The 25,990-nt window shown below is 35.9% G+C and overlaps 1 protein-coding gene across 1 annotated transcript in view; it reads right to left on the reverse strand.

The window, feature by feature from the left end:
• LOC113228986 (voltage-dependent calcium channel type D subunit alpha-1-like) overlaps nucleotides 1-25,990 on the reverse strand; it is a 48,578-nt gene that overhangs the window by 15,797 nt on the left and 6,791 nt on the right. Inside the window, exons 5-22 of the mRNA XM_026462452.1 lie at nucleotides 25,857-25,960; nucleotides 25,631-25,746; nucleotides 25,246-25,348; nucleotides 24,409-24,560; nucleotides 23,893-24,103; nucleotides 22,767-22,881; nucleotides 22,280-22,371; nucleotides 20,966-21,066; nucleotides 19,717-19,829; nucleotides 18,701-18,845; nucleotides 18,067-18,202; nucleotides 12,739-12,899; nucleotides 12,145-12,235; nucleotides 11,958-12,065; nucleotides 7,816-7,868; nucleotides 7,314-7,451; nucleotides 5,275-5,389; nucleotides 3,735-3,865 (exon numbers count right to left, since the gene is read on the reverse strand). Coding sequence (XP_026318237.1) covers nucleotides 3,735-3,865; nucleotides 5,275-5,389; nucleotides 7,314-7,451; nucleotides 7,816-7,868; nucleotides 11,958-12,065; nucleotides 12,145-12,235; nucleotides 12,739-12,899; nucleotides 18,067-18,202; nucleotides 18,701-18,845; nucleotides 19,717-19,829; nucleotides 20,966-21,066; nucleotides 22,280-22,371; nucleotides 22,767-22,881; nucleotides 23,893-24,103; nucleotides 24,409-24,560; nucleotides 25,246-25,348; nucleotides 25,631-25,746; nucleotides 25,857-25,960 — 2,185 coding nt within the window. The remainder of the gene's footprint in view (nucleotides 1-3,734; nucleotides 3,866-5,274; nucleotides 5,390-7,313; nucleotides 7,452-7,815; nucleotides 7,869-11,957; nucleotides 12,066-12,144; nucleotides 12,236-12,738; nucleotides 12,900-18,066; nucleotides 18,203-18,700; nucleotides 18,846-19,716; nucleotides 19,830-20,965; nucleotides 21,067-22,279; nucleotides 22,372-22,766; nucleotides 22,882-23,892; nucleotides 24,104-24,408; nucleotides 24,561-25,245; nucleotides 25,349-25,630; nucleotides 25,747-25,856; nucleotides 25,961-25,990) is intronic.

Consider the following 25,990-nt stretch of genomic DNA (forward strand, 5'->3'; position numbering starts at 1 on the left):
TAGATAGAGTTACAAGAATAGGAGAGGATGTGTGTTATTCAGTTTAATGGAGCAATAAACATGTTTAACGTAACTCCCCTTATGCTATTCTTCCATGATGGGTGCGAGAAGTTACTTGATTTATTTTTTTCAGTATGCGTCATTTGTACATCACGTTGTTTATTAAGAAATTGGTTATTTTATAATATCACGACATCTCGTTATCCGTCACATTTATTAATCTTGAAAACAGAATAAGTTTACTCGTTTAAGCGTTTTTTTTTTCTTCCAAGTGATGGGACCAACAAGTCGTGCACGTGGTAAGCGACACTATCCATAACAGTTAAAGTTATTTTTATTTATAATTAAAAAGATTTTTTACAAAAAAGAAAACTTATAAATTAAAACTTAGCGGTACAACAAAAACCTGAATAGATTTATCCGTACACCGCGATTCAATGACGTGAGCTCGTAACAAAACTGGCTAACCCATTTGCCTACGTACGCTTACCCACTACCATAAAAACGACCACTACTCGAGTACACGAGTCACTCACGTATACAGGACGTTCAGAGTTTATTTAATAAATATGATTTTGAAGTGCCACCTAGAGTCTTAAATTGCAAAAATCTGTACTGCCACTGCGCCCATCCTCCTGATACATAAGTTGCCAAGTCCCACGAGCACATTCTTTCATCAGCACTCGAAATCATACTCAAGTCCCTGCCATTAGGGTCGTATTTCCAGTGCTCGTGTTGCCAGTGCAATCCTGACTTGAGCATTGAATAGAGTTCTAGAATATGACTTTTACCCTTCAAAACTGGAACGCAGCAATCTTGCTCAATGTTAATAAATAAATTTCGCTAAAGTGTCGATTACGTTAGTTATGACATGGAACAATAGCTGAAGAGGATTGGTAATGGCGATACAAGAAAGCGTACTCGGGTATTTAGCACCCATCAGATCTCGCGACGCTATTTTTGTAACTAATTTGTTTTGCCTTGAAGCCAATCTAATTTCCAGTAAAAAAAAATAGTAATAATAGTAATAATGCACATACTCAACATAGCCCCGCTAGGGAAACCCTGTGTCACGGGTGCCATGGACACAAACATAGACAACCACAAATTACACCCAAACTCACGAGAGAAATAAATGTAGGCCATACAAATATTTCTCTCGGCCCGGGATTCGAACCTGGGACCTCTGCGGGGCAGTCCGGCATGGTAACCGTTGGGCCACGGAGGCAGTTAAACAAAGGATAGAACGCGCTTATTGCATTTCTTTGGGTACTGCCGGGTATTTTTTTTTTTGTTTAGGATTAGCCTCATCTACCATCTAAGCTAAGTTTAGTTCATTTCTCTCAATATTACAAATTTCATACAAATACGTGAATACAAATAACTGAGCGTGACAGACTGTGTGATAGACTGAGTGGTGCAGTCTTTGCGTTGCGTAAACTGAAATTGCTCATTTCTGATTCTGCATTAAGACAGGTCTATTTATCATATTTCCACTCGCTGATGTCGTACGGTTCACTCATATGGGGTAGCTCCACGGATGCCAATAGATCATGCTAATGCAAAAACGTGCCATACGCGTATTGGTTGGGGTAAAACACAGACATTCCTGCAGAAATCTCTTTGTAGCGCAACGCATAATGACGCACTACTCACTCTACTTATACGAAATTATAATGTACGTAGAAATAATCTGTCTCCATTTGGTACTGTAAACGTTTCTGGCATCCCACTTCGCCGTACCGGTCATTTGAGAACAGTCCCTCGACGCATGGCACTTGCAGAGAAAAACCCGCGTGTCATCGGACCTACTTACTATGAGCGTTTACCCGGTACTCTCAGACTTGAACCGTCTCACGAAACATTTAGGCGCCGGCTGAAAGACTTTTTCTTGAAAAATCCTATATACTGTAAAAGAATTTATGGACTTTAAATTGTAACGAATTCAGTATTTTCTATTTTTATATATTTATTCTAATTTTTACCGCATTAACATGCTCTTGTATAATTTTCAACTTATGACGATCCTTGATGGAGAATGATATTTAATATGTTATTTAATGACAACAAGATTATATAATGAATTGTTAATTTTCTAATTATTGTGTGCTTCTCTTATAATTATCCTTTTTGTCTGACGATCTCAATATAATTTCTTATACTTTGACATGTAGTGCAATTTATACTGTAATGTTATATTTGAGAAAGAAATGAATCTGAATCTGTCAGTATATATAAAAAAATTCAGGTATAATTATATAATAGTAAATTATAAGTACACAATAGTGCACATAAACAAATCAACATAATTAATGAAACGAAATAAATAACTGAATTAAACTAACAATGTCAAGCGTATACAGGAAAATGTCAATATGGATTTTAATAACTGATTAATGTATATTCGATTATAATAAATACGGTGAATGTCAAAATTCATTAATAAATATAATACTCTGTTATTTAGTGAAGAGATTTTCCCAATAAAAGGTTCTTCAGTCTGCACCTGAACGTTTCGTCACAACATTAATTTTTTAGTTCAGCTGATAGGTACTCGTAGTAGATCGGTCCTATAACCCGCGGGTTTTACTCGTGTAGTGCAATGGGGCGCGGTACTGATCGGAGTTGGCCCGCGCGACAGAGGAACGTAAGAAGGAACTATATAATACAGCCATTTACATAATATGAACTGCATTCAGGCCAACGATTTGCGCCATCTAGACATAAGATGGATTTTGACGTTTTTCAGAGTTACCCAAAATATAAATAAACTAATAAATGTCATTGTCAAAATGTGCGTGCAGGTGTGCTAAACTTTCTATTCTTAACGGAATTTGAAAAGGAGAAGGTTCTCGTTTTCTACAATTTAAATTATCTGTTACAAAATATTAACAATGTAAAGAAACTTTATAAACAACACAATAATTTAGCAAACGCGCCTTGAATAAACAATTGAATTCGATAACGGAGTACTAATGATATATTGGTATTTTACAGGATACATCACGGAGACTGTGCGATGGAATTGCACGATTTAATTCCGCTCTCCCCTTTTCATCACCGGGGGACTAGGCGTAGGCTTGGGTTCCACCCTTATGTTGTGGATATTCAAAAGATTCGCACGAAGCGTTACGCTTCCACATTCATATGGCGAACGGCTATAGAGTGGAATTCCCTGCCTGCAGACTTGTTCCCTGAACGTTATAACTTGGGTCTTTTCAAGGCGAGAGTGAGTAGGCATTATTTAGGTGTGCATTGTCCATCGTCGACCGCATCGTCACTTTCCATCAGGTGAGATGGAGGTCAAATGCGCAATTATATTTTATAAAAAAAAACCTATGACATGACAAAATGGCGGCACAAAAAATGATTTTGCTACCGATTGTGTTACCGATCTTAAAAATAGTGTTTTTTTTGTAATTTTTGTATTGAACAAACATTTTCCATTTCAGACATCTAATTATTATTCATACTATATAGTATGGAGATTTGCAGTCTCTAAAGGGCAGAATTGTAACTGAAAAAGTACGCAAGACACGCGTGCAGATATCGTATGAAAATTAGTACCTACTTACCTGTTGGCGCCACTGCAGGTATGCTTATAGAAATAAGCATCTAATTTGAAAGCACCCTGAAAGTACTGGTATGTGTTTTCCATCACATTTTCCATAATTAACACTATGTTTACTGTATATGGAGGCGTGATGAATAGACAATAAAAATATTAAATTTACCTCCTGACCGGTTTCGCCTTCAAAGCAAATTCAATACAATTCCTCTGATTCTTATCCAGTTCACAGTCTTTGTATTCTTGCTCTCCCTCCTTCTGGAATGTCACTATGACGAAACCTACGAAGATGTTCACCTGGAAGTAATACAAACTTGTTAACAAGATAAGTACGCAGAGGCGGTAGCGGGAACGTTCCGGGCGCGGGAATTTTTGTAATGTTCGAGTACTTTTGCACCCTGTCACATTGAAACCGGCACAAAAGAGAGGTGGGTGCCCGCACTCACCTCTCTTTCGTCTGTCTCGATTACTATCCGAGCCGATGTCGCCAAAACTCACACATTCTTATTTGATATACTACAAAAACTTGATATTAAATGGTCGTAGTTCAAATTTAAAAAGACAATGATTTATGGATTGTTTAATGTAATTTAAAATTTACCCTGTTACGATATGCCATCGTTGAAAGTTCAATACCTATTATTGCAAGTTACGACGTTTTTATACTATATTGAAATTTCAATCAATGTGCTGCCATCTAGCGGTTAATTGTTGAACGACGACGAATTGGAGATATTAATTAGTTCTCCAAAAAAGAAGTGTCGATATTGCATGGGTTATAAGCTTTACTATCGTTTCTTGTAACATAAATTATTTCGATAAACAAAAAATTTAAAATTTATTAAAATAAAACTTTCCGATTATATGAAATACCATCACGGGTACTATTTTTGGTGCGGCAATCATTTTTGCACTCGAAAACAGCACAATAAGGCATTTTTCTAGGATTTTAAAGAATTTCCGCGAATGAATGACACAATCATACCTTACATAATCTCAGTACAGATTACTAAAAAAACCGACCTCAAAAGTACGTGGAATTACGTCTATTGGCTAAGTTTTATTGAAATATCCCCCAGTTCGCCACTATACAGGACTTGACACTGAAGATAATAAAAATCGGTTCTCACTACTCAAAGTATATTGAGAGAAAAACGCCTTGAATTGGAGAAATAGCAAAATCAACCATTAAAATAATTGCTCCTAGATTAAAGTTAGGCGCTATTTATGAAAATGAATCTTCATGCGTGAACAGCCACCCTTAGAGGTGGATGGTTTTCTTCAAAATGAAATGGGACCACTATGGAAGTACCCCCTTTCCAACAAAAAAAGAATCATGAAAATCGGTTCACAAATACCGGAGTTATCGCGTAACATACATACAAAGAAAAAAAAGATCGTACAGTCGAATTGAGAACCTCCTCCTTTTTTGTCGGTTAAAAGTCGGTTAAAAACGAAATTAACGGACTGAGCTCAGATAGATCTTTCCAGACGTGCAGTTGGCACGCGTCAGACGCTTATTAACCACTTCTACTATATTTATTGTTCTGTGATGCTTACCCACTTCTGTAAAATATTACGCTCTGCCCAAAACCTAGCAAATCTATGACGCAACTCACAAACACCTAGAATAGTACGTTACTTTCATCTAATCCATTTTCAAATTGAATTCATCTCTTTTCATTCTGTATTTAATACAATCTTACCATGAAGAACGCGATGACAATAATGTAACTGATGTAAAAGAAGGCCACCAGCGGCCTTGAGTTTTCAACCGGGCCATGGTCCTCCTTGTTCGAATCCATTGATGTCGTTAATAAGCTGAAATCACATTAAAATAAATTATTATTTTAATACGATGGGACGAACAAGCTGTGCGCCTGATGGTAAGTCCTGTCCAGCTGCAGTGCCGCTAAAAGCTTAAGAGGGAGCAGAGGAAAAATTCCTAATCTTCGATTTGATTTTAGAGGTTTATATCCACTTTAAAGTTAAAAATAAAATATTGTATGAGTAACTACACGATATATTCAAGCATAGACACTAATCAGAAACATAAAACAAGAAAGTTTCCTAGATAGATAAAAATCACGAAATTACCTCTAATTTTCACATTTTTTCGATTCATCCTCGAAATGCTACAGGTTATTAGGACAAAAATTAGATAATTAATTATATTTATGCATGATCGAGAACTGTCACTACGGTTTTTTTTTAATCCCTTTAGTTTTAGAGTTATTCCGCTAAAACGAATTTGGTACTTTTAATGCGCAAAATTCAACAACTCCTGTCGCATGTCACGCGAACTTCAGGCATATATTTGTTCCACAAATTTGGGCGGAGCCAACGTCAAAACTTTTTTGGCATGCTCCCTCTTAAATCATATAGCTCTGAAGGGCACTGCCACTACACCCTGTCTCCCTGCCTTCAAAACCAGAACGGAATGCTGACAATATAAAGAAATAGCTAAGGTGGCAGCACTTCCCAAGACGAACTCTATCACAAGAAGCTCTACTGTTAACTAACGTATTAACGTAACGTAACGTAAATAACGTACGGCGAGTAAGTGACGCTGATTGGTAAACCCTTTCACCGCGATGGCAAACCTTTTCCACACTTCACAATAGCGGCTACAACTAGTGACGCAAGTAGAAGCAATAACTTTTGGGCGACAATAATACATACAGCACAGTGATATATATAACAATAATAGTTACTACGTAACAGATACGTCGCTGTCATACAAAATCGAAATTATCTACGCTATAATAGCCTACTATATGACTAATGACACCAAGCACTCACTACGAGGAAAAAGGAACCTAAGCACGCGCACAGGGAGGTGAAAATAACGTTGCCCGCCGTGTGCAGCCGTGCGGACACGAGTGATTATAAATGAAAGAATTATAAGAGGGCTTGTGCCGACGTCGGTACACTCAGCAGTAGACAGAGCCCTGCCTATAGTGTACGATAAGAAGACAACAAGAGGTTTTTGCGTTAAAAAGCCATGTATATAATAGAACAACTTAACAGAGTGCATCACCGTGATTGATTGATTAGTGAATGATTCACATTTATTTGATTTGTTGTGGTTAGTCACTTTGTTTTTATAAAAACGACTAATTTATTCGACAATACAAACAAATACATAACAGAAAAATGTTAATAGTAAAAAACTCGCAAAGTTGGATATATTTATGAAAATAAAACAACTTGTACCACTTAATGCAAAAAAATGCTCTTCATCCACCATAATTCGCCTTTGTTGAAATTTCAACACACTAAATTTATATATATTATCTCTAACTTCATAGTTCTTTCAGTTACAGTAATAAACAGATTGTCAACGATCCTTTAGTTGCTGTATATTCTATTACTATCATCTTTAATCAATTTATTTGGCGTACTGATTATGAATTTTTCTCAGTTTTGTAAATCCGGTATCCGGCCGGATATTGTTGTTCTATCCGGTATCCTGCCGGATAGTAAAAATAGGCCAGATACTGGATAACTAACCGGATATCCGTTTCATCTCTAGAACAAGTACGTCCATGGCCGAATGGCTACCGTGCTGGACTGCCACGCAGAGGTCTCGGGTTCGATTCCCTGGCCGAGAACAATATTTATATACATTCGTTTCTCTGGTGAGTTTGGGTGATATTTGTCATTGTCTATGTATGTGTCCACAGCACCTGATTTTCAGTAGTGCGGAGCTATTTATAAACAATAATAATAATAAAGATCTTACTTAGGCCATCCTTCAAAAGTAGAAACAGTAAAAAGGGTCAACATGCCGTTGGGTACATCGTCGAAATTGAACTTGTTCTTCAACCATTCCCTCGAATTGATTACGGGCTTTCCGTTCTCGTAAATTAAATATTTACCACTGAAAATAAACAAGCATAAGTTATCACTAAAAAAAAAAGTTATCAACCCACATGTAACCACTGAATATATACAAGCTTAAATTATCAGTAGGTTAGTCAGTAGATAAAACGAGGCTTATAATTGTTATTTAATAACAATGTTATCATTATCAAAAATGACATTGTAGAATGTAAGTTTATATTAAACATTTGTAATAATAAGTAAATTGTTATATGAATAAAGTTTATATTAAATACCATTATATCAAGTGAACGTCAGATTGAAAAATATGATATGATATGATATGGGAAGGGGTGTATACCCTAATGATTACCTACAGTCAATTTAAATTTGGAAATAAATTTTATTAAGTAACAACTTACTGACACTCAGCTTCAGTCATTTTGGTAGTATCAGAGCATCTAAAGAATTTTCCCTGAAATCAAAAACTCTGTAAAGATTTATTCATAATTTACTCTACGTATTACCAGTAGAACTATAGGGTATTTTCTGATCACGACCTTAACCATATGCGTCAGATTATTATATCACTGATCCACCGGATGTGACACGATACGGCTACGTGTAATCAGATTATGCAATATAATAACTGCAATCAGACTAGTTGCGAAGGGTCAATATATTATATCGGCTTGCGCAGTAAGTTTTTTTGCCTCCATTTAGCGAAATGGTATGGCAAGGAATTCTTCGGCATCTATTCAGCGGTATCCAGGCATGCCGAAGTGTACCTTCACGACATCGTGCTCGCGCCTTGCCTCTACGCACATCAGTCGTAATTTTAAACCATGAAAGCCTGCTGAACCATCTCGAAGACTGCCGGCGGCTGCCGGTTGGTAACCTAAGCTTGCTGCAGCTTGTTTTCGTAACTACGGATTGTCATTGTGAAATTGTCACCACTGGCTGTCCCTATCTACTGACCCGAGAGATAGGTTTTTCGGAAAGCCCTCCGCTAGGTGGACCCGGACTTGGGTATGGACTCGCTGGAGTTTGTGGTTAGCTGCAGAGACGAACAGGTTTGTCTGCTCCGGTTGAGTGTGGCCGAGGCATCTGTCTCGTGAGCAGCTAGCGCGTCTTAGTAGCGGTCTAGTTGAGGGTCTGAGGCGAGGAGACGCGCGGGCACGTGAGTTGCTCTTTAAGTTGGAAACTATGTCCGGATATTGTCGCAGGACTGCGACTGGCATCTCCGGCGCTAGCCCGGAGAGCTAGTAGAGGATAAGCTAGACATTAGGTTGTTGGGAACTGGAGAGACGTCGTTTTTTCGGCGTCGAGAAGGGAGCGTATCTTGTAGCAGGCCAGGGCAGCTCACCAAGGCACTAGCCTCTCGAAGAACCGGATGAAGTCAGAGGTCTATGACAACCCTGTAGCATGGCTTATCTGGGGTCAAAACCTGAACTTACAAGGTTCCAGTGCGCGCACAGGTTATAGTGCCCGTCTCGTATACCCTCAGACATCAGAGACATGATTTTTTTAAATAAGATCTATATATTTATCATTAAACTCGAATTTTATTTTATTCCCTTTCGATGGCAGCAACAAACATATATTAATTGGAGTTTTTATTCCATTTATTTTTTACCACTGGCAACTACTGCGATATCTTAAATTCCATTTGTTGCCAGTGACAACAACAGATCTATTTATTCCAAGTGTCACCAGTGAAAACCACCACTGGCAACAACTGAGATTTTTTCAGATGAGATTCCGTTTCTCACCACCTGTTGATACATGGGATTATTTTCTCATTTGTCACCAGTGAAAAGAAAGCCAGTGGTGACAACTGAAAATAGCCAAAATTTCAAGTATAATGTCATGAGTTTGAAGTATATTACTATTCGTCACCTTAAAATCCCCTGCCATCCCATTAGTGGGCGTCGTGCCTTCGTTATACGTAAATGTCTTGAATTATTGCAATGGCTGTGTATCTTCTTCAAATATTTACCCTTCACCACTTATAGGTAACATAATTATTAATATAAATTAGAAATTTCGACATTAACACCTGATCTCGCTTCACGCTTATTCAAATTATACAAAGCACATAAGTGTAAATCAATGATAGAATTATAATATTTAAGAAAATAGTTAAATTTAGTAGTTTTAAGTATAAGATAGTTTTTAATAGCTAAGTTAAAATGCAATCAGCATCAATAGATACACTGTACGTAGATATCGTCAGTGGAGAAGTAAAAATGCCTAAAGCGTCATACAGGGCACCTAACATGCAAGTTGAAGGGCATAGGCTAATACTCTTTCTTTTTACAAAATCATATCGAGAATATTAACAGCCTCTCTGGGAAACTTAAGGGCTAGAAACTTTGTTGCCCAATGTATTAGCATAACTATATAAAAAGGGGAATGCTCCAGCCAGCATCTTTGACACCAGTCACAAGGGCTCCATTTTAATAATCATTTATATTATCCCTAGCTTTAGGTTTTAAGCTATTATTGTTTTTTTTAAACCTTGCTCGTCTAACACAAAAATATATACAACCTGAAATGAGCTAATTACAAAGTCTCAAAACAATTTTTAAGCATGCTTGAAAATTGCTTTGGTGCTTCACGTAGCACCAAAAGAAAGTGGTACAATGTAGAATTACTAAACAGAAACAAGTTCCGATCGCTACGAAACCTAGATAAAGACTAATATTCGCTCAATGCTTTAGATTTTTACCTTTCCACTGATATATGTTGTAAATATGTATATGTAACAAGTTATTGTAAATATTTATACATAGTTCGAGAAAATGTCAAAATAGTTAATGACTGATTAATTAATCACAATATAGTTTCGTTTTTACTAACAATGACAATGACAAAGTACCTTAAACAACTGTATACCAACAACAGCGAACATAAACTGCAACATGTGGTTAATAATTAAAATGTTCCCAATGGATTTTATCGAAGCAAACACGCACTTGACCACGTACTATATATAAAAAGCGTTGTAATGTTATTGCGACATCAAACAAAAAATTTACCAAAATCCGTTTCAAAATGTCCCCAGAGCAAAATTCGTGACGTGAAAAAAAAGCAGAAATGATAAAAATCAGTTACATAAATAAACAAAAGAAACCTACACACGTTAGTGCCTGATGTTGAAAATAATGTAAAACAAAAAATCATCAATAGTGCAATCAGAGTCCGGATCCGACTTATAGTTAATATTTTTAATTTGCCAATAACTCTTTCAAAAATATAACCAACTTAGCATAAATACTTTCAAAAAGTAACACACTGTTAAGCTTAACGCAGACATTAGATGTCACATAATTTTGCTTTTAAGAAAAATATTTAAAACAACATAACTGCCAGTTACAGTGGTAGCGCGCTGAATTTACAGTAGAACAACAGGGAAGAATCCAGTCTGCGTTACACCATTAAAACCAAGTACCTCACTCCTAATAACGAGTGGAAATGTCAAGGTAGGGTATTGCTGTGCAAACGAAAAAACACTGAAGCTCGAATCTGAGTCCAAAAAATCACAATCCTCCAATCACACAACACCTTTGGGCTAACAAAACCAAATAAAGAAATCAGAAAAAATGCATGCATCAACACGAGTTTATTGTTAGCGAATTTTTGGACCCATGTAAGCAAAAAATCCAGGTTAGTGTACCACAGGCCTACTGCTTAACTGCCCTAGTTCCTGAAGTAGCTGCGGTATACGAGAGGGGTGATAATTTACTTAACACTTATGTCATAATTACACGGGATAATTTCAATAAGATTTTTCTGACAATATTCAATAACAAGTTCATTGTAAAAAGTGTCCACCAATTAGTCAATTGTTGTTATGTGAAACGTTAACAAAAAAAAACTACTTCATTGATAATTGAAATTAATAGATAAGCCACTTGGCGCTTTTTTAACCGACATCAAAAAAGGACGAAGTTATCAATTAGACTGTATTTTTTATATATATGTTACGCGATAACTCAGTAACATATAGTTAATATTATGACATTTGTGAACCGATTTTGATTGTTTTTTTGTTGGAAATAGGGTACCTCAGTATGGGTCCCATTTAAATTTGAAGAAAATATTCCACCTCTAAGGGTGGCAAAATAGGGGACGAATCCGGTTCGCGCACTTTCCGGTAACCGATTCCAACAAAACTTGGCAAATAGATGTAATTCCAAGAACTTTTGAGGTCGGTTTTTTTATTACTCTGTATAGAGATTATTCAATCAACTTGTTATTGAATATCGTTGGAAAAATCTTGGTGAAATTATTCCGTGTGCAGCGTGACATAACTGTTACGTAAACTGTCACCCCTCCCGCACCGCGCAGCTACCTTAGGAGCCGACTCAGATAAGCGGTAGGCCTGTAAACAGAAAATTTTGAAAAAAAAAAGTCACGAATAAAGCCGCACACACAAAAACGGAAACGACATCAGTTCCGAAAATTTTGAAAAGACGCAATACTTACTTTAAAAAAATCTAAATTTAAAGAGTTTTGGGACCCAAAGGTGTCTGTGGTGTACGGTTATTTTTAATCCTACCTTGAACATTTGCACCCCCATGACTGCAAACATGAACTGTAGAAGATTTGTCACCAACAAAATGTTGCCAATTGTCTTTATGGCGACGATCACGCATTGAACTACGTGCTAAAATTATAAAAAAATACTCTATAGTGATTTTTTTTCATACACATTTTTTTTAAATTTTCAAGTGTAAGATACTGACCTTGAGGCCTTTGGCTCTGTTGATGGCTCTTAGCGGCCTCAGCACTCTGAACACTCTTAAAATCTTAATGAATCCAATGTTTTGTGTTGGCCTGTACAGAACAAGATGATTTTTGAGATCTTTGGAAGAAAACTTAGACTGAAACTACAATACTGCGGACCGAAATGGAAGTAAATTTTTGTTTACGAACTAGATACGACACGGCAGCTCTACGTTACACAATTGATATAAACTTTACCATGTTATGGTTATTATATTTTTTATATTTCAGGCCACTTCATCATCAACTCATTTATACATCCCAATGCTGCGCATGGGTCATAGTCCACTGCGGCGCTGATTGGGTCAGCCGTGCGGGTTGGAAAACGTGTGAGGTCACGTTTTCCGAGGGTTGTAAACCTTTGATATGCAGGTTTCATCGCAATGTTTTCCTTCACCGTAAAACTCCACGGTGCAAGCCCGGATTTGAACCCATGGACTCTGCTTGAAAGGCGGTAGGTCAAACCATGAGTCTACCACGTCTCTTTTCACTCGAAAATTTCAAATAAAAGCCCGTGTGCCGTTGACTATACATAGAATTAAACAATAACTCACCCTAAAGACACTAGCGAAACTATGACCACCAACATATCCAGAAGGTTGAACGCCGACCGGCAGAAAGCATCCTTGTGCAGAACCAAGCCGTAAGTGATCAGTTTCAACAGCAATTCCAAAGTAAATACAGCTGTGAAGAAGTAGTCTATAGTACGTAGTATCTGAAAACAGAAATCACATACACATCGATAAACTCGAATCTAAACTTCATAGTTTAGCGCAAAGTTGCCTATCTGTCGAATTTCTACAGAATATATTTCGGTGAGTGTGCCCCTGAAATCCACTCAACGAGCTACGGAGCGAGCAATGCTCGGCATTTCTTTACGTGATCAAGTCAGAAATGAGGAGATCTGTACAAGAACGAAAGTCAGTCACCCACACAGTTCAAAGGATTAGCAAGTTGAAGTAGCAATGGGCAAGGCACACAGCTCGTAGAACTGACGGCTACTGGGACAGAAAGGTTCTTGAATGGAGACCACGAACCGGAAGGCGTTCAGTGGGACGGCCTCCTACTAGCTGGACCTGTCAAGGGCGGCGGGTAACCGATAAACGCACGTCACATCCGACCGGTTAGTCTGGCAATCTTTGGGGAAAGCGTACGTTCAGATATGAACGTCTTCCGGCAGATATGATGATGATAATGTCCGCCCGCTTTTACGATCGAACATTCAGACGTACGGCGGGATAACATCCTTACTTGGTCGATGTTCCCTTCAGAATGGAATTCCCTGCCTGTGAATGTGTTTCTGAGCTCATACAACCCGAGTATCTTTAAGATGCGACTGAATGGACTTCTTCTGGGCAAGCTCGTTCCATCGTAGATTATATCTTTGACAGAGCTAGGTAGTGGTCAAGTTTTATTTTAATTTAAAAAAAAATGCCATCAACGGGTTGCTTTTATTATTGTACCAAGCGATAGAATTAAGAAATCGTGGTGGTAAGCAAGATGCCTGCACAATATAACAATTGCAGTGCTTCTCAAAGCTAAGTGCATTCCCTTACTGCTGTAACCTAGGCATCGCTCGTAATAAGTATATATATAACATAAATTCGCACATACATAATTTGACTTGCCGTCATAGTGACGTTATATTTTGTTTTGACATTAATAAGTTCGTAAGGAACTTCAAACTTTTTGAGGATAATTTACTTTTACCCCTAAGGTATCTAAGACATATAGCTAGTTTGCTATCTTTTAATATTAAGGACGCTGTTATAGAAGATATAACACAGTCCCACGACAATGCTCCTACTTTAAGTAGCAACAGTATACATTTTACTAACCATAATTTAAACTAAAAAACACGACAACAGAAAAGTCTAATCGTTTCCATGTAGTACATCAAAATATTCAAGGCTTTTCTGGCAAAATATTAGAAATAAGTCTTTTTTTGCACGATATTTCCGTTGACGTGTTTTGTGTTACAGAACACTGGCTGAAAGATTACGAAGCCATTAACAATATAGAAAATTATGTAATAGTCAGTTCGTTCATAAGAAAGAGCTTAAGTAGAGGCGGATCCATGATTATTATTAAGCGTAACTTAAAATTTAAAGAGCGTAAGGATATCACAAATCTTTCTACTGAACGAACTATTGAGATTTCATGTGTGGAATTGGATCAGTTTGTCGTCTTATGTGTATACAGGCCCCCCTCTGCTAATTTTAACGAGTTTGAATTAATTATGGAAGACAGTTTAAAGCGGATTTTTCCAACCAAAAAAAACGTAGTAATATGTGGAGATTTCAATGTAAACCTGTTGGAAAACTGTTCTACTTCTGCAAGACTCATTAATTTATTTCAAAGTTTTAACTTGATTAATCTTTTTTTAGAACCAACTCGCATTACTGCCTCCTCTTCTACTTGTATTGATAACATCTTTTGTAACACAGACGCAGTGTCTAAATCAATAATAAATTGCTTAAGATCCGACCATAGTGGCCAATTGGCTTCTTTTAATTGTAAAATGAGCAAGAACGTAGACCAATTTCTCTGCAGACCGATTACCACAGAACGAATAATTAGATTTCAAAATAATATCGGCAACAGTTTAAATTCCCTATCCCATATACCGGAGGATCCAAATACTTTATATAACACGATATTTGGTTTAATTAAAAATGAATTTGACAATATATTTAAATCGAAAACATTAACTTTCCATAGAGAGACTAAATTCAACGACTGGGCAACAGTAGGTATTCATAAGAGTAGGTCTCGTTTGTATGAGCTATATGCTATGAAAACTTATAATACTAATTCCAATTTCATAGAATATGTTAGAATTTATTCGAAAATATTTAAAAAAGTTTGTGTAGCTGCTAAGGTTAAGTTTCACAGCGACAAAATTAGACAATCGATAAATAAATCTAAAACTACTTGGAGCATAATAAATAAAGAGTCAGGCAGGGTTAAACTACACGATAGAGATATAGTTTTAGAATTAGACAGCAAACTTATAAAATCTAAAGATAAAGTAGCCCAAGCTTTTGAATCGTTCTTTTCGGAAATTGCTGTGAACACTACAAAATCATTAAATTCCTCCCCTTCACTTGCTATTGATCTCCTAAAGGAAAATGTTAACGTTTGTGGCAGTTTATTTAATTTTCGTCATGTTAATCCACAAGACATCATAAAAGCTTTTAAGTCAATACATGTTAAAAAAACTGAAGATCTCTGGGGCATATCAACTAAAGTTATAGACTCAGTTATTAATCTCATTTCCCCACAGTTAGCTGTAGCTTTCAATAGGTGCGTTGACGAAGGTGTTTTTCCCGATTTAATGAAATACAGCAAGGTTATTCCCTTATTCAAAAGCGGTAGGAAAGTTGATCCTAGCAATTATAGGCCCATTTCAATTTTACCAGCTTTAAGTAAAATATTCGAAAAGGTTATGCTAACTCAATTACTGTCCTATTTCGGTAGGAATCATATTTTTCATAGTGAACAATACGGGTTTACTAGTGGTAGATCGACTAGCGATGCGGGGGTAGCGTTACTAAAACACATCTTTGATGCTTGGGAAAGGTCCCAGAACGCTATTGGTGTTTTCTGTGACCTCTCAAAGGCATTTGATTGCGTTGATCATAATACTCTTATTAGTAAGCTGGAACATTACGGTGTAAATGGCAAGGCGTCGAAACTTGTCTCGTCATATCTCAACGGTAGAATTCAGAAAGTAGGCATAAATGGAGCGACTTCTTTGGGTTCTCCAGTAAAAATGGGTGTTCCGCAGGGCTCAATACTTGGACCTTTCTTATTTCTGATTTATATTAATGATCTGCCATTCTTTGTTAAGGACCATTGCGAAATAGTGTTGTTTGCTGATGACACATCCTTGATTTTTAAAACAGACAGACATGACATTAACTATGACCGTATTAATGATACCCTCTCTAAAGTAGTTTATTGGTTTAATGCTAACAATTTATTGCTTAATGCCAAGAAGACAAAATGTGTTAAATTTGAATTACCTAACGTAAAATCGACTAGTCCAAGCATAGAAATAAACGGAGAAAAGTTAGACCTTGTTAATAAAGCAGTCTTCTTGGGAGTGACCTTAGATAGTAAACTTCAGTGGTTTCCACATATATCGTCCCTGGCCAGCAGATTAAGCTCCGCTGCATACGCAGTCCGCAGAATACGTGAGCTTACCGATGTTAGTACTGCTAGACTAGTTTACTTTAGTTACTTCCATAGTATAATGTCCTACGGGATTCTCATGTGGGGTAAAGCGGCAGATATTCAAACCATATTTGTATTGCAAAAACGAGCGATTCGTTCTGTGTACCGTCTAGGCTCTCGGGTATCTCTCAGAGAAAAGTTTAAGGAGACTGGTATCATGACTGTGGCATCACAGTACATTTACTCAAATATTTTATATGCCCGTAAAAATATACATAATTTCAATAAGAAAGAAGATATCCATAATATTAACCTTAGAGCTAAGTCCAAACTCATGGTACCACGATTTCGTTTAACCAAGGTAAACAACTCTTTTATGGGGAACTGTATACGTTTTTACAATAAGATTCCGGAGCATATATTAAGTTTATCATTTCCTAAGTTTAAAAAGTACATTAAAAATATTTTGATCGAAAAAGCATATTACAAAATTGAAGACTACGTGTTAGATAAAGATGTATGGAAAGACGACATGGCTCCAGAATCCACACAAATTTGATTCAAAATGTATTCCATAGCATTTAAGTTTATTTGAAAAGAGCAATCCCTAGAGTTTCTTGCTCGTTCTTCTCAGGGAGGTCAGCGTAGTGAACGAGCAGTACCTTAAATGTGACGTTTTCAAGTGTAAATTTATTTTACCTATGGAATAAATCATCTTTGACTTTGACTTGACTTTTGAATATCAAAGATCTGTAGGGCCCTGCTACTACGCCCCGTGACCCTGAGACATCAGTTGACAAACCTCATGTGCCTGTCTTCACCAGCACCCTTACCCTTCAAAAACGAAATGCAGTAATGTAACCATCACTGCTTGGCAGCAGAAATAGGAACTTATTCACAAAGAGCTCTACACCTGCTAAACTACTAATAAATAATAAACGGGTAATATAATTTTATAGTTTTTTAGTTTCATCCAGTTGCATCGATCTTTTTATAGACTCGTTGATTCTCGTTTCTGGTGTCTTTAAATATGATTGAGATAACGCAGATGAAAAAGAGTCTAAAATTAGATTTGCAACAATTATAGGAAACGAGTTAAAACGTGAAATACACAGAGAACGGATGCGGGAGCACGGCTCGACTTGCACATTTGAAAAGCTCTTAAATGTTATACTCTATCAAGAAGCATTTTATCGTCTATGGAAAAGTGAAAAATTCATGAAGTATCGGTTTTTCATTGTTTTGCAACTGCCTCCGTGGGGGAACGGTTACCATGCTAGTCTGCCACGCAAAGGTCGCGGGTTCGATTCCCGGGCCGAGATAAATATTTGTATGGCCTACATTTGCGTGAGTTTGGGTGTAATTTGTGGTTGTCTATCTGTATGTGCATAGCACTGCGATACAGAGTTTCCCTAGTGTAAGAGTTAAGTCATTTTCAAGTTTTTTGCACTTAAGACTATGATTCACCATGAGTGCAATACATACCCGAAGGTTGACTTTCGTAACATTTACTTTATGAACTATTGTTACTACACTATCACTGTCATTTATTTTTTCCATATGAGGCATCTTAAACGTTTCCTTTCCTATCTCAGTCACTACATAGTTACTACTGATATCACTAAATATGATATCAAAATAAAAATGCAACATTTCAAGGTCATAAAGAAACTTGATTTAATTCAGGTAGTCTTTCAACCTACCTCACCCTTTTGTTCAGAATCTGGACTTCCAACTGGATCCTCCATAGCCAGAGTAAGAGAAGAAACTAAAATGCACACCAGGATGAAATTCTTGAACCAAGAATTGTTTTGAATTTTGTAACAGAGGACTCTGAAACTAAAAGAGAATATTTTACTACATTAATACACATGAAATGTAGGTAGATGAATTTTAACCCATTAGTCAGTGATGAACATTGGTTCTTCCCAAGACCAGCGACATGTGGAGTATGTCCCTGATGAGGTCACAAACGCGTAAGCGAGACGGGCATCTTTCAGCTGGTGAAAATATTTCGGTACCCAATTTTTGTTACGTACATAACATGGTGGATCAAATTTCGTAATAAAACTTAATTCTTTTACCGCAAATTATGGCGTTTCATAATTTATAAAAGTCGTCTAATTATGCCGAAAATATTTTTTTAAGAATGTATTAGTTTTTGAATCTCAGAAACCTTAGTAGTTAGTTTCTAGACAGTGTCTAGAAAATATCCATGAGATCAATTATATAATAGTTCTTTTTTAGGAAAGAACTATTCCTTTAACCTGTTGAACTAATGGCAAAAATATGAAAAAAATATTATTCAGATTGAGATGACATTAGAGGAATATTTACCAATTGTTCTGAGAGAATATGAAGAAACTACTCCCTTCGGGTATGGGCTTTTCCTGTTGCTTTATCTCTATTTCTGACAATCGTCGAGGTCGTAATGTCACCGTCTTAGGCTTCATTAAATCTTCGTCTTGTTTCTTTATATCACCTGAAAATATAATTATTATTTATATTACTTGTATTACTGCTGTTTTTCGTGCCACTTAAAGTTATCATTCCCAAAACTTGAAAATATTTTATACGATCTGGGTCAACAGCCATAACCCAGAATGGAAGATTCCAACAAGCAGTCTAAAAGTTTGTTTTTAGCAAAAAAATTAAGCAAATTTATCGAGTTCTTAGGTTTTCGTGATTGTTACACATAGGAAATGAAACTATTATTCCGGATTTAAGAGGGAGCATGCCAAAAAGTATATGCCTGAAGTTCGCGTGACATGCGACAGGAGATGTTGAATTTTGCGCATTAAAAGTACCAAATTCGTTTTAGCGGAATAACTCTCAAACTAAAGCGATTTAAAAAAATCCGTAGTGACAGTCGTCGATCATGCATAAAATATAATTAATTATCTAATTTTTGTTCTAATAACCTGTAGCATTTCGAGGATAAATCGAAAAAATGTGAAAATTAGATGTCATTGCGTGATTTTTATCTATCTAGGAAACTATTGTTTTATGTTTCTGATTAATGTCTATGCTTGAATACATCGTGTAGTTACTCATACAATATTTTATTTTTAACTTTAAAGTGGATATACCCCTCTAAAATCAAATCGAAGATTAGGAATATTCCCTCTGCTCCCTTTCGTCTTACCTTTGGTGAATAATGAACTTAACAATGCTATGGCCATTTCAGTTAATCTAATCCTACAGTAAAGTCTTTAAAACATCAGCTAAGAGATTCTTCATTTGGTGTTAGTATTATAATAAAGAATCTCCATAGAAGATATCCGTGCCAAGCAACATTCCACTGGAAGTACGATAAATTATTGACAACGATAATGAACACCTAGCTTCCTTACCATTCTGTTGTTTCGTATCATTGGTAACCAATACATCATCCAAGTTATCTCTATCTTCGGGTTCTTGTTCATCCACTTCTTCAGACCCAGTTTCGTCGTATTCATGGTCGGACCTGAATAAATGAAAGGTTCCTTTTTTACCGACTTCAAAAAAGGAAGAGGTTCCCAATTAGATCGTTTTTTATGTGTGTTTGTTGCGCGATTACTTCGACATTTTGTAAAGCGATTTCAATGATTCTTGACCTCTGGGGGTAGCAAACTAGGGGGTGAATCCTGTTTATAGAATTTTACACACTTTCCGTTAACTTAAAATAAAAAAAAATATAATTATTTTTCTCTTCTAAGTATTTTTCTTAATCGTTTACAACTGTAGATTCGGTTGAAAAGTCGTATAAATCTACGAAGGAACCTATAAAGCAAAATCCACAACTGGTTATACCACTATCCGCTCACGCGATACATGTAGCCGTAGACGCATACCAAACCTAGAGGTGCCGGTGATGATTTTATACCGATTTATCGGATATCGAAGTTATAACAGGTAAAAGAACTAATATTAATTGCTATTTCGGTAACTACTCTAGCAAACCATAAAGTTTTTAATGCCTGGGTCTGTCATAAAAAAAAAATAAACTTCAAAAATACGTCACGACTATCGTGTGAGTGTTATTGTATGGGCTGGTGATTTCGGTGTTTATTTATTGAAAACATACCGTAAGTTGCGTTTTTTAAGTTTACCCTGAATATAAATGTTTATAAACTATACTTTAAGGAGTAATTTCATGGTAAACGTTAGAACCACTCAAACGGAATATTATCATATTTATCCAATTACACCAAAAATTTCATTAGTGCTTTATAAGTGTAGAATTTGCGGTGTATTACTGCATTTTATTTGAGATGTTTTTATTGTAGTACGGAAGGTATTTATTTAGCAGAATAATAATTTTTATTTATAAAAACTTGAATTTAAACTAAATGCTTTTCTAATTTGCGAAACCAAATAGCCGCCATTTTGCGGTAGGAGGAGTGCATCGCGTGAGCGGTTATACAAATTTATATTATTAAATCTTACCTTGGAACCCTTTTATATTTTTTGTAAGACCGGCTGCGTGGAAACAAGTGAAATGTTTGTAATTTATTTACGTAAATAACGATTTATGTTATTAATAATATATGTGTAAGAATACAGCTTAGTAAACTGACGCACTTTAACAATATATGGCTTGGTATTTAATGTTTAACTCACCCTTCAGTTGAATATCCTTCTTCTTCATTTAGGTATTCATCATCAGTCTCTCCTTTTTCTTCATCCAGCTGAGGATTACCAGCTTCAGCATTCTCTGCTGCCTAGAAAGCAAATTGCTTATTAACTTTTAATGCTCTTCTATCATCATAGTAGTAGCTTTGTTTATGAACATAGCTTTTGAAATAAAAAAAACCGCCGTATAAGGACTGATGCCAGTGGACGAAGCTAATGAGGTATGCCAGTTGCATAGCGAGAATTGGTTTATAATCTTTGCCTAACCTAGGGGAAAAGCATAAAAGTATTTCCAAAACCATGCGTTACCTGCTCTTTTAACATCTCCTGATCGATTTTACATGTAATAAAAATTAAAAGTCAGAACTTTCGTCAAAAAGTTAGATTCAATAGAAAGCAATACATATATTCCAAAAAATCAATAGATCCATCCGCAAGCTAATAATTCCTCGAAACCAATTTCCACTGTAAGCAGTTGGGAGTCCTGATTGCAGTATTAGATCCGAGCTTGCTACCATATTAGTGTAATGTTTTCGGATTCCCATATTATATCAAATTTGAAGTCGATCAGTTAAATGGAAGCAAGATAAATATTAATTTTACGACTGAGATTCCAATAACTGACAAAATTCTCTTGCGTTCGGGGTTAAGTTAATATTAGAATCTAATTTCATTAAACAAAAACGAATATAATTTATTATTACATTATGTATAATAAATTAGTAACTCGAGTTTTGTATTTTTTTACCGTCCATAATACAAACAATGTTTTTCATCACGTTTGCGAAATAAATACGTTTGTTTCATGCATGAATGAAAATGGCGGATTTTCCTTTTTTTATCAACAGATGGCCAGCTATTCTTCCACAACTCGAACTAAAGTGTTGTAAAAAACAAAGATGTATACAGTCAAAACTGATTGTAAAAAAAATACTAAAATTTTATACAGAAAATAATTAAAATCATTTATAAGAAATTCTTAATAATAAGTAGTATATGGCTGAATTGCAACAAAGTTTCTGTTTAGATAATATTTTATGAGAATATTTTAATTATGTACTTAGGCAACCTAAGGAGGTCTTGGTCTTGAACCTGACCTATGTAAAAAAACTCCTTGCCGACCATGGCTGTAATGAGAAGAAAAAAGGCCCCAGGGTTTTATTTGGGTATACTGTTTACGAGCAAGTGTGATGAAAAAATATATTACTGCTATGTTGTTGATTTTACCTACATCCAATGGCTTCTCACAACTTCCATCGTCATCGGACTATAATCTCGCTAAAAAAAATATTTTGAACTTACTTCTTTTTCTTTCTCAATGTCTTCGTTGTCCATATCTTCTGCATCACCCAAGTTGTCCACGGCGATAGCCAAGAACACGTTCAATAAGATATCTGATGTTTTGGGCTAAGGAATGTTATTGTTTACAACATGTAGTGATTTTCTACAATAATAATGATTAAACAAAAAATCCACTTCATATTAAACAATACAATAATGAAGTTGGAAATGAAACTGCTGTTTTTGGATCTTAAATCACTTACATTTGGTTTTAAAAATAAACCAACAACCGTCAATCGTAACCAAGGACCTTTAAAGCATAGTTTTATTTCCAATAAAGTTCTACAGCTTTCAGCGACAGAAAATATAATAATTCAAGTTTTGGAATTATTACAATGTGCTATACGAACTTCACGATACAAGGAATGCAAATCATAAAATCAAATAACTAATCTTTACCCATAAATTCTGAGTATTTGGTATAACGAATCAAAAAGGATACAATTACCACAGATGAAAATGACCATGAAATAAATGGAAGCCAGCATGCCCGGAGTGCCAGCTCCGCCATATGCCTTAATACCTTCGTACATGACTACATTCCAGTCCTCGCCTGTTAGAATCTGAAATAACGTGAACGAAAATAATTTTAACAAGATCTGAGAAAGAAAATAATTAACGGAAAGTGATCTTATCCTTGAAGATTGTTATAGATGGATAAAAAAAATTATTAACGCTGCAAAGGTATTTTTAACCACACAGTAATAAATAACCTGATTTAAGAAATAATATGATGAAATAGTTGAGCATACTATATGGTTTGTACTAATGTATACTTCAATTGAATTTAATGATCTCAATCGATTGAGATCAAGTTATATTTAAGCCTCAATTGAGATCAAGTTTCACATCATCATCATCAACAACGTCAACATATTCTGTGTCCCGATTCTCGGTACGGATCTTATATAAGAAGAGGGTTTAGGCCATAATCCGCCGTGTGGACTTCACACGTTGTCTCAGGGTTGTGAACCTTTTTCTAAGTAAAGCTTTCATCATGACATTTACATTTTTATATATTGCTACCATTGACTTACAAATAAATGGACGACGGGTCTAATACAAAAACCACGAAAAAAATGTCCCAAGTCAACCTATTTAAACGTATTGACATGTAAAGGAATATGAAAAAGCTAAAACGTTGAAATTAAATTGTAATATCATCTCAGTACTGTCTAATTTTGCTTGCTTCGCTGTCAGTCGAACAAACGAAGACTAAAGCGTGAATGACGCTCTGTATATGATTTTAACGCCCTATAAGTTCGGACACTTTTTAGCGCGTACCCAACGTCCATATAATTGTAAGTCAATGATTGCTACCAAAGCTTTCACAACAGTCTGATTCAGGAATTAGAGCCATTGGTACATGCTGCTTCTAAAATTTGCGACGTAGTTTGTTTAATTAATTTGTTATATCATAAAAAAAAAATTAAATGACACAGTCAGAATAGTACACAGTCAGTAGACAATTATTTTTTAAATTAATATTATTATTTTGTACGCCCTAGCCCACATTGGCTAGCGTAGTATAGACCTGGAGAAAACAACGGGACATATTGATAATAATTCTCTACCTGAAACATGGTGAGAACAGCCTGCCAAAACGTATCAAAGTTATGCTTCTCTTTCTCGTGTTCGTCATCATAGTCGAACTTGCCGCCAAAGACTTGCATGCCAAGGAGCGCGAAGATCATAATGAAGAGAAAAAGCAGGAGCAGTAGTGAGAAGATTGATTGGATGGAATTCAAGAGAGATGCCACGAGATTGGAAAGGGAGCGCCAGTATCTGGAAGAAAAAAATAAAGTTGTAAAATAAAAAAAATAAGGTGAGGACGTTGTAGATGCGTTTGCATAAAATTTCGTACAATAAAATGAAAAAGTAAGAATAGGAGAATATACGAGGTGCCCAATGTAAAACAGGTATGTGCAAGGTAGTTTGACCCAAATATTATCCAAGATCCAAGACACTTTCCATAGAATTTTAAGAATACAGGTTTCAATAATTTTTCTATGTAAGAACTAGAGGTGGAGAAGACGATCCATTAATAAATCCAACCGATGGTATATAATCAAACAAAAAGAGACACTCACTTGGTGACCTTAAATACTCTGAGCAATCGAACACATCTCAACACAGAGATGCCCAGCTGGGGGACAGTCTTGGTTGCGGTAAGAGCCATCTCGACCACCGAACACAGCATCACGAAGCAATCGAAACGGTTGAAAAGGGAGACGAAATAACCCTGAAAATTTAGGAAACAATAAATTTAAAAAAATCACATAATTATCATTGCATTGTACGGTAGCGTGATGTGAACAATATGAATTAAGATGCGGAAAGATAGGCAATACTGCATTTTGACAGAAAAAGCTAGAGAATGCCTTTGAATCAAGACAGAAAGAGAAACCATTGAAGAGTTATTAACTAGAGTGCAAGAAAAGAGAAACTTATTAAAGATAATGCAAAACAGCAGGGGAAAGATGATTGATACAAGTTGTTGAAAAAAGTACGTTTTCTTAATAAAAAATGTTAGGAATTGACAAGTAACATATGGACAAGAAATGGTTGCTGTAGTATTGTTTTGTAACACTATATGGAATTTAACGCTTTCGTGGTTATTCATTAAATGATCATCATTATTTAAAAAAAATTGAAAACTGTGGACTTCACTTTTGTGTGTTGATCAGTGAGTGTGGTTTGTTGGAAAAAAGTGAGTGAGTTGGCCAGTCAACCCGTGACCACGGAGCGTTTTATCAGGAAAATAAGAAAAAATCATTTCGTGGTAAGAAACTTGTAATCAGTGTATAAAAAAAATCATTTATAACACTTTGTTTATGTTTACTGACAGAGTGAAGTTTTTAAAATACTTCAGCACAACGAAATCTCAAACCTAGGTTGCCAAATTTCAAATAGATTACCCATCTCACCTGAAATCCTAGCGCGTACATTTTCAACAACATTTCCATGGTAAAGAGAACGATAAACAAAAAATTGGCGCTCTCTTGAAATTCATCTAACCATGGCGGTTGTCTGAAAACAAAAAATACAATGACCAACACTGAACTAATTGTTAATTAAATAATTGGTTGGCTGTTCCACTGTGGCTTTGATTTTGTATTTGGGTTTTTCTCGTATTATTGTTCGTGACAGATCTTAAATACGTAGTTAAATACTTTGCCAATACGCCTCAGAACAGTCCATGAATTTTCGCATGAGATAGTTACCACCATCTATTGAGCACGACGAGAACGTTCAATGTGAATAAAATATTTTTTTTCTCGTGAGTGTGCAAGCATGTTGTTCATAACTTACCCATAATGTTCAGTAGCAAGAACCAAAGTATTGAGAAATACAAGTACAATGATAGCCCAATAAAACGTTTGGGATTTGACAGCTTTTCTACAAGCTCTTCGCATGCGACGATTCACCTGAAAAAAAAGCCCACTTATATTTCAATTTTTCTGTACAACGACTTCCGTCTAAAGGATCAGTTACTAGACCTTATGAACATAAAATGAATGGGGTCATAGAAGCTTACCTTGTCGAACCTCTTACAATAACTTTTACAAGTCGTCGTTTGTTGGTCACCATTCATATTTACATTGCTTTGTGATCCTTCTTGACTCTTTTTGTCTTTATTACCTGTATAGAGTATAGTTAATCTTGATAAAC

The sequence above is a fragment of the Hyposmocoma kahamanoa genome, unplaced genomic scaffold, assembly GCF_003589595.1.
Source record: "Hyposmocoma kahamanoa isolate Upper Pololo Valley unplaced genomic scaffold, ASM358959v1 263, whole genome shotgun sequence".
NCBI classification, from domain to species: Eukaryota; Metazoa; Arthropoda; class Insecta; order Lepidoptera; family Cosmopterigidae; genus Hyposmocoma; species Hyposmocoma kahamanoa.